Source organism: Artemia sp. Qi Xiang Cuo, chromosome 3, assembly GCF_049724085.1.
Source record: "Artemia sp. Qi Xiang Cuo chromosome 3, ASM4972408v1, whole genome shotgun sequence".
Classification (NCBI taxonomy): Eukaryota; Metazoa; Arthropoda; class Branchiopoda; order Anostraca; family Artemiidae; genus Artemia; species Artemia sp. Qi Xiang Cuo.
Genome location: NC_142796.1, coordinates 69,515,016 through 69,524,872, shown reverse-complemented (window position 1 = coordinate 69,524,872; position 9,857 = coordinate 69,515,016). Strand labels below are relative to the sequence as shown.

Here is a 9,857-nt window from a genome sequence, read left to right as displayed (position 1 = left end):
TTATCGATTTACTTTTTGGCAGACTACAGGAAAGCATTCGACCTTATGGAGCACCTCATCGCACTGACAAATCTAAAAGAGATGGGAGCTAGAAAAAACTTGATGCTATTAGTGAGAGATTTTCTGCGAGGGCAACGGCAATCAGTATATCCGTTTTTGCCGATGATATCCGCTCTGAGTGGACCGAACTTACTTGTGGCTGTCCCCTATGAACGAAACTAGCTGCCCTTTTATTCCTTGCAGTCATCAATAAAATCCTTGCACAATTTGAGGAGCGTTTCAAGTTCGTTGACAACTTGTCTTCGCTTCTCAAATAAATAGTACAAAACGCAGTAGCAAAACAGCAGTTTGAACCAACACTTTTTTCGGACTTCGTTAACCAGTGTAAATCTAATAGCCTGCAACTGAACGAGCAGAAATAGAAAGTTCTACGTTTCAACCCACTCAAACGAGATATTACAATACCAGATGTTACCTTTCCAACTGTTTCATCCGCGACAATACGAGGCGTAACTTTTACAAGCGATTGCTCGTTTAAACTGCACGTAGACAATATCGTACGCAAAGGACACTACTCAATCCAAAGTTTAACGAGTATGCGAAGGCTGGGTTTCTCAGATCGTAAGCTCTTACTGGCTTATACGACATACATCAGGCCAATCCTTGAATATTGTTGTCCTGTCTGGGGTCCCCAAGCACAAAACACGGCCTATATGTAAGAGGAACTAGAAGACGTTCAAAAACGTCGTACTAAAATAGTTCTTGGACTCAGGCATTAGATTTACGGAATGTCCGTATGGTTATGAGCTTGCCCACTTTGTTCGTCCGAAGGCACGACTTGATAATGAAATTTGGGAAATCACTCATGTCAAACGAGAAACATCGCTCAATTCTTCCTCCAACCGCACCGACCCCCAAACTCAACAGGCATCAGAACAGACTACAACCCGTCAAGTGCTGAACGAACAGATTTGCGAATTCCTTCGTACCATATTTTGTTAGTGTATTAAATAAGTGATTTTTTTTCTTAAATGATTGTAAAAATAGCATAATTTAGCGTTCAGTTTTGTTTGCTACGGAAGCTATTTGATTAAACGAATACGAATACGAATCTAGGTTTAAACATACTAGTTTATCGACCACACTTAACGGTACAGAATAGCATCTAGAACTAAAATAAAGGGTATGGACCTACCTTGGTATTGGGATTTAATCCAGAGGGTGTAAACTGACCATAGGTTCTAGCTACTTTTCTTTGCTCCCATCCAGGAATTGCAAAAATGGATGGCTTTCCGCTTTTTGTAAGAAAACGGCACACCGGTATGTCTAGTGCTCTTTTGGTCGGTTGACTAGGTTTCCTTAGCGAGTACATCTGCGCAGTAGGCGCGTAGACGCGTTGATCTTGGACGTTTTCTACCGACTCGAGCTCTTCTTTTTTCACCTAGAAGAAATACGTTATATTTTGAAGGCTTCAATTACTAATGCTAGAAGAGAACGATCAGTGGTTAGAGCTATGGAGAAAAATATAAAGGTATTAAAAATAAAATGATCGACATTGCACGACCCATGACATTGATTTAGGCGGTTTGTGAAAATTGGTATTCTAACCTACGACTTTGATAGAGGTAGAGCAGGGACTTCATTTAAAGAAATATATGAGAGGCAATTTCCCTTAAAATAATACAATATTTCACAAAAAAAAATTACAAAGACGGAAAACACAAATTTCTTGCTGCCGTGAAACCATCCCTCACCCCTTTACTCTAAAATAGTGCTTGGCCTCTACTCTCCCACTCTTCAAAAGAAACTCAAATGGTAAATCAGGAACTTAGATCTGTTTGTGCTTGAAAATTCGTCATGGTTTGGCGAGTCTTGCAAATATGATTGATGAGATCACAGAAAGATAGTAGGCTATTTGCAGACATCCTCAAATGATGGTACCTTTAGGGGTTCTATCTTTTGCGACTGATTACTATTTTTAATGGATTTATTTCTTCCTATGTGATGTTTGCCCTATAATACTTTCTAGTGATTTTTTGCCACTGTCTCTCCAGCCTGTTTAAAATTTCCCAGTCACTTTTAGTTTATACAGATTTGTTTTATTCTGTATTCTTCCCTCGTCAAAATTGGGAAAACACAGAAAACCAATTGGACAGTGATTTGATGCGACTTGATTTTGTCTGTTCTGGCATTCAGTGATCGAGAATAATCTAGTTTTATTTTATTCTTATCAAATGCCAAAAACCCTGGATACCATAAAATATGGAACCAAATCATAGACCTCAATGTACAAGCATATGAGAAATAGCTCATGTGAGAATATATAGGTAGGAGAACATTAGAAATAAAACTGAGAAAAAAATTCATTGGCTCTCGGTATTATTTCAATAACGCACTATAGCCCACTGAACATCCGAATTAATAGGATTCGACCTGACCAATTTTTCACATCTGTTGAATATTCATTGAGTTTCTCGAATTTTCATTTATTTATTATTATTTTTTCATTTCTGTTTAATTACAAAAGGGTCACAAAAACACAGCAGCTAAATCTCCAAACAATACTCACAAAACAAAAATAAACATTACTGCCTACTTTCAAAATGGGTCTCGACACATATATAGCGTCCTTGAGGCGACCCAAAAAAACATACTTCCTTGTGGAAAAAAAAAAATCCCTAAACACAAACTAATCAAAATTGTTGCATTCTATAGTAGCGTCCATCAATATTAAATTAGTTCTTAAAAACAAAATCTAGATCACATAAGGGGCATTTTCTAGCTATCAAATTGCTGGAGTTCCTTACCTTATTAGTATCAACTGTTCGAGAATTGACCCAATTTACTTTTTAATTCTCATATTATGATTCTAGATATGTTCTTTTTATGTTTTTTTTTCTTTTTCTTGTATGGGTGATTTTTATTCAATCTTTTTCCAAAGAAGAAAAAAAAGTCACTTTATGCTGGGGGGGGGGGTGTTAAACTAATGATATAATACATTTGATAATACTTTGGATTATCAGTACTGTCTGGTCACTTTCCTGAGTGAGGTTCAATACTTTTAGTTCGGTAAATTTTTCGTTTTTCTTCCACTTAGACGGAAGGAATAAGAGATAGGGTTAATAGGAAAACTGCCCTAGATTCAAAATTTTTCCTATTTCTTCCACTTAGACGGAAGGAATAAGAGATAGAATTAATAGGAAAACTAACCCAGATTCAAAAATGTGAATTGATTCCAAAAATTAGGCTGAAAACTGCCATAGATTCAAAATTTTTCATTTTTCTTCCAATTAGACGGAAGGATTTAGAGATAGGATTAATAGGAAAACTACCCTAGATTAAAAATGTGAAGTGATTCCAAAAATTAGGCTGGTACAGTATTCGTTCATGCTGGTTCAGTGGAATCGTTTAGTCAGCAAAATTTCTTAGAAATTTCCAAAATTTCTAAGGTGAGCATATATATATATATATATATATATATATATATATATATATATATATATATATATATATATATATATATATATATATATATATATATATATATATATATATATCAGATATTAATAATTATTAATCCCTAAAATTTTACCATCTTGAAAGTGTACTTTTCAGTGATATTGGATTTTTTTTGTTATTTTTCTTCTTTTTTTTACTTCCCTTTTTTTCTCTTTTTTGTACTCCGATGTGGGTAACATATAATTACATATACATAGATACTATATAGATACCATCTATTTTATTGCTCTAACGTCAAGAACTAAATATGTTCTATCAACAATAGCAATTGTTCCCAGTGACTTACATTAAAAAATCTCCTAAAGTTTCTATATAATCTCCTCTACATGACCTCTACATCCTCTACATGACCCTCTGACGTTTAATAATAATCTAAATAATCGCATGCATAGAAGCATCATCAGTATTATGAATCATCCTGGTGAAAACAAGGTTTTTTTTACAGTTATTTGTCAAAGCGCATTTTTAAACTTTCAGTTACTATGCACTAGAATTCGTTCTTTACGAAGTTGCCTCTATGGAGGCAAATATAACATTTTTTTCAATAATAAATCGTCAGATTAATTCCATAATTAGCTAAACTATTCCTCTTGATATCATAATTGTCCTATCTCTAGTGACAATAGTCCGAGTTTCGTAGTAAATTTCCAACGAGCTGAAAGAACAGGTTTTTTTTTTCAATTCGACACGTTATTCCTACCGTCTGGAATTCAGTTGAATTAAACCTCAAACTATAAAAAAAAAGATAATATCTTGTACAAAATTTGAACAAAAAATAATTTTGTTTTCTCGCAGTTTCCTTCTTGCCGTTTCTCTCTCTTATCTCTGTCACTGTTTTGAGTCATGGCTGCCATTGAGAATTGGACTACACCTAAATATTCTCTGGTAAAAAGGAAAAAAGTTTCCAAGGTTTAAAAAAAGAAAATTCTAGAGGTAATAAATCCCAATAATGCTTACATTCATTATAATTAACAGCAAAATTTAACTTTCTTCAAGAGCCCTAGCTCATAACTGAAGTTTCAAGGAGGGTAAGCCGATTTTATGTGTGTGTGTGTGTGCGTTGTCATTTGCTTGTTTTAAGGAGTTGGACCATTCTGCGAAAGCAATTCCGTGACAAATGAGTTGTAAAGTTTACTGTCATATAAATACTTCGTATGTCTTATCTCCATACCAAGGTCGTTTCCAGGATTTTTATGGGGGGGGGGGGAGGGGGTAAATAAACACTTTACAAAACACATCAAAACTTGTTTATACCTATTTTCGTTAGTTTTTATGAGTTAAGACATTTTTTTAAGGGGGTGGGATACGGTCTTACTTTATGCCATTAGATTTTGGGGCAGAAAAGTATCCCATCTCCCAGAGAGACGGAGACTTTACTGGTAAAATATGTCGAGACTAAAAGACATTTCGTTCTTTCTATTGGCGTAAAATTCCACAGTAAAGAGTCAGCCAGGTCTTACGCTCTTTTTACAGCCTATATAACAAATAACAAAATAATAGGTAAATAGTATACATAACGAATAGTGAAATTCTACGGATATCAAAATAATATTTAAATAACGTACGTAACGAATAACGAATATAACTTAACGAATATTGTAATTAAACGGAAGTATAGGGCAGTAATCTCTCTTTTTCTTTCGTTTCAGCTCTTCGGTAAAATAAAATGTTAGACATTATCGTAACACACATGATATGACATGACATAAAGGCATGAGGACGATATCAGACATTGATACTGGACACGGCCACTTGCGGTTTCTTTTGGTTTGTTTTTGGTTAACACGTTTGGTTATTTGGTTTTTGGTTTAGAATGACAAAACTACTTACTTCAGTTCCTTCAATATCAACAAATCCTTCATCAAAAGTGTCCACTTTTTCCTCTTTGGCTTCTTGTTTAAAAGTTGCAAAGCTCGTTAATTTCCTTCCAAGCGGCTGCGTAACATCCTCACCCGCGTCTATTCTCTGAAATAAAATCATACATCAAACAAATAAAATCATATGTATCACGAAGCCTTTTCTATTATCGGTGATCAGATTTATGTGCTGCTAGGCGGCCATACCTGGGCAGGGGTCTGGCCAGTACATACATGAGCACAACTGAATAAAAACGCGGTTGACAAAAATGGTAGTACTTCCCTGATGGGTTGAACTTGCAATTTAATACAACAAATTTTGTATCTCAGCAAATCATGATTTGAGAGAAGTGCCGACAAAATAGGATTAAGCAGTACATTATCTTCGAAAAAAAGTTGTTGTGTTTGAAAGAGCAACAAAACAGTAAAGTGCAAACATTAAAATGGTAAAATTAAATTAATGCTTCGAAAGAAAAGATATTAACAAAACAAATTAATAAATACAATATAAAATATAAGAAGGGACAAAAATAAAAACACATCAAGAATTAGAATGATATCTATTGAACTTTCCTGCAGCTATTTGCAACACTGCACAAGGATTTTTCAGCCGATTAGGCTAATAGGCAGTGAATTTACGCAATAGGTTTTTCCTTAGATTGTACTAATTTAGCTTTTTGAAACGTTGGTTGACAAGGGCCATCTTCAAAGGCTCAGTAGGGATTGAGTGCCACTTGCTTCTGACGTTTGGCAAGTGGTAGATCAATATCCCTTTTGAGGAGAGAGGGTTGCCTGTTATATGACAATTGACAACTTACATGCCAGGCCTGGACTATTTCTAGCCCACCTGTTAAATTTGTATTTCTAATTAATGTAGTTTTTTAAAGCAAAACTATTAATGTTATTTTATGTTTTTTTTTACTCAGCGAGGAAATTCCCAATCTAAGATTTGGGTGCAGTCTTAACTTACATTTTCACTGATGTAGCAACGAATGTGTTAAGTTGAAAAAAAGATACTACCCGTCAGTAATCCCAGCCTTTATGAACTTCATTGCTGCGTTCGGTTTCTTTATCAAAGCCGAGCTTTTGGAGATCATGGCGAGGGACGGTGTCCCAACAGAGGTGATCAAAATACTTAAAGAAGCCTCTGAGTCTGTAGTTCAGCAAAACTGAGCTCCCGACGGTAAGAAAACGGAATTTAACGTCAAATCAGGAGTCAAAAAGGGGTGCTCTGTTTCCCCAGCACTGTTCAACTACACAATTAGCTGGATAATTGCAAATTTTCTGTATACTTATGAAGGGAACACAGTCAGACAGAAAGAAGACATCCTAATTGCCCTCATAGTCCCCGATTTCGTAAACGATGTGGCCTATATGAATAATACGCCAGAGGAACCCCGAAAATAGTAAAACTAGGTTTCATGCATACTAGGAAGCTCGCCTCGTGATGAGTAGAAACACAGAAAGTGATGAAAACAGCACCCCCCCCCCCACCCTCCCAAGGACCCCAAAATTAGATCGGAAAGCAAAACCATCAACACCATTAATAAGTTCCATTTCAACTGCTATATCATAACTCCAAATGGCGGTGCTGAGACCGATATTCAGCACGAACGGGAAAAGCACGGGGCGTATTCATAAGTATGAAGAAGTCCCTATGGAGAAGGCAAGGGATTAGTCTAAAAACTAAAGTGAACGTTTATGAGGCAATGACCTAATCTACGCTGATGTACACCTAAAAAACGGCTTGAAAAGGCCGAAAAAACTCCCTCCCTAGAAAAATTCAGACATAGTTGCATGGGTTATATTCCACGAGTCACTCGATGGTCTCGCATACCAAATGCTGACCGAAAAGAACTGCATTGAAGAATATCAACCCTCCCTCGTTAATCATAAAAAACGACGAATGAAATTCTTTCGACACACGTTACGACAGCCAACTGGCAAAATACCCCACAATACACTCACCTACAACCCCTTCCAACTTAGGAACAGAGACCTAGTGTCAAGAGAAAGACTGTCTGGCCGACATTCAAGAAAAACCTGGATCCTTAGGGGGGCCTTCCACCAACACGGTCATCGTTGGAATAAGTATTGTTCGAAGATTGCAGAAGGGGCTGATGCTGACATATTGTGTTGAACAATATCGATCATCCCTTCGTCTACTGGTACTGGGCAGGATGAACATTCGTCTGATTTCCATCGGAAGTAGAATAATTAAGTTAAAAAAAAAAGGATTCATTTAAAACCGTTGGAAGGAGTATAAAAGTATTTTGACTGCCATTAATCAAAGAGCGATATCAACTTTTTTTCCTCTTAAAATGACAATTTAAATACATTACGAAGTGACCTTCTCTCTATTGATCGATGCTAGACGAAATACAAATCCTTAGAAATGAGCAAGTTCATTTATTGCCGTAACACAAATACAGATATGTTGTATCTTAAAATGCATCTATAGGTATCTATTTAGCTTCAAAACTACAAAATAGGAAAAGTAAATTTCCCTGAAGGAAACTACGGTTTAATCTAAAAACATAATTTTATTGGAAACAATTCCATTGTTTGCACCTCACCTGCACCCCAATAGCCAAAATTAGGCTCATTCAGGATGGATTGCTTCTGTTACGCTTTCAAAATTTCCCCAGTCTCTTTTGACACATGTATTGTTGTATATTGTAGTTAGAACAAGTAATGCACACCCCTTCTCACTTTTCTCCGTTATTTATTAGAGAGAGAGAGATATTTATTCTAAACAAACAAACGATTTAACATAAGATTAGCGGCCACCCGAAGAAGTAAAAACTTGTCCAAGGGGGTGGCAAAAATACACTAACATAACAAAACGATAAAAAACGAAAAAAAAAACCTATCTATATCACAGTCCCCATACAGCACCACAAATCTTACACCTTAACATTTTCATTAAATTTACTATCATATTCATAATAATAATAATAATAATAAAAAAAAAACAAAAAAAAAATAAATAAATAAAAAAAAACGACAAAAAAACACTAAACTTCATACTTACTAAAAAGCATCCCTTTAATTACTATCTTAAACGAAGAAATAACACCTATATTTTTTATATTTTGACCAAGATGGTTCCAACTTCTGATCCCCCTGTGAAGCAAAGAAAAGATCAATCGGGCCGAAACAGCCAGCAGAATATTAATCTCTACAGATGACCTAGTATCATAAACATGGACGAAAGATCTCAGGTTTGTCAAGCTATCAAAACACGGGAGGTTTATATATATTTTATATAATAGAGTAATCGGTTTGGAAAGAGTCATTTTTGGGATAAAACGTTAAATTGGAATAGAGGTCATGCCCTACCTGCAACATTTCCTCTTGATTTTCTATTTCTTCTTGAACGGACTGCAGGCGTAAACACAGTGGGCTGTAGCATTCACCTTTGTCACCATCTCGACATTTATCAACATAACAAGGATGCAGTTTAAGGATACCACTGATTTCTCCAAATTCATCTTTTAAGTCATTCAACTTGGTGTAGACTTCATCTTTTAATACGAGTCTTCTTTCTTCGGCTTCCTTTTCTTCTTTGATTTTTTCCTTTTGAGAAAAGATTAAATTCGTTTTACCGATCATTAGTGTACATGCAGTTAAAGCTTCTGTTTTCGTAACTGTTGCAAACATTTTTATAAAAACAACAAAAGTTATGAATATTATACTACAGTTACAGAAATTTTAGGAAAAAAGTACAACAAAGAATACCGTCACGAAAACACAAGGAGATTCGTTACTGCGCATGGATAATAAAATTAACAAGAAAACGACTCCAAATATTTTCTGTCAATAAAAAGTAGCGTCAGTCATGATCCACATAATTAGAGGTGAAATACAGAGACAGCTAAATTTTTTTAGTTTATGCTAAAAAGACAAACATGCAACTGATTCCGGTAGCCAAAAAACTTTGTTATATTGAAATTTCCTGAATGTGGTGACGACATAATTTTAATTTTCAAAGATTTCACTCTTTATGTTGTGAAATTTACAGAATAATACTGGGTTATAGAACAGGTATTTCTTTTTGTTTGATGAACACTAAGTTTAACCAAAATGCGTGAAAACTTACATGTTTATAACATTGCATTTACACGAATAAAGGAAATCACTTTTATAAACCGTCTACTTATTTTTCTTTCTTTTTTTACTAGCACCAAAAAACCCCACCAAGGGCCAATAGCAAATAGTTGCCTCGCCATTGACTCGCATTCTGCTAGCCCGTATCAAAGTCAGTTTTGATTCCTCCGTGATCAATATTGACTATAGCCTACAGACAACTCTTGCCTTTTTTACAGTTGGAAGAAACTTTGAGTAAATCAAATTAAACGCCTCAGGTCGCACAAGTTTCGTTATTTGAAGTTCTTGCTTAATATACCATCACCAACTCGACGATAATACCGACACTCAGTCATAAAATGTTAGGCAACAAACGGGCCACATAGCATTAGC

General features: G+C 35.3%; 1 protein-coding gene across 1 annotated transcript in view; it reads right to left on the bottom strand.

Annotated features, from left to right (window-relative positions):
* Window positions 1–9,857, bottom strand: part of LOC148954475 (nucleosome-remodeling factor subunit NURF301-like) — an 84,201-nt gene continuing 74,344 nt past the window's right edge. The window contains exons 10-13 of the mRNA XM_089086281.1: window positions 8,718–8,954; window positions 5,350–5,484; window positions 1,196–1,441; window positions 1–72 (exon numbers count right to left, since the gene is read on the bottom strand). Coding sequence (XP_088942407.1) covers window positions 1–72; window positions 1,196–1,441; window positions 5,350–5,484; window positions 8,718–8,954 — 690 coding nt within the window. The remainder of the gene's footprint in view (window positions 73–1,195; window positions 1,442–5,349; window positions 5,485–8,717; window positions 8,955–9,857) is intronic.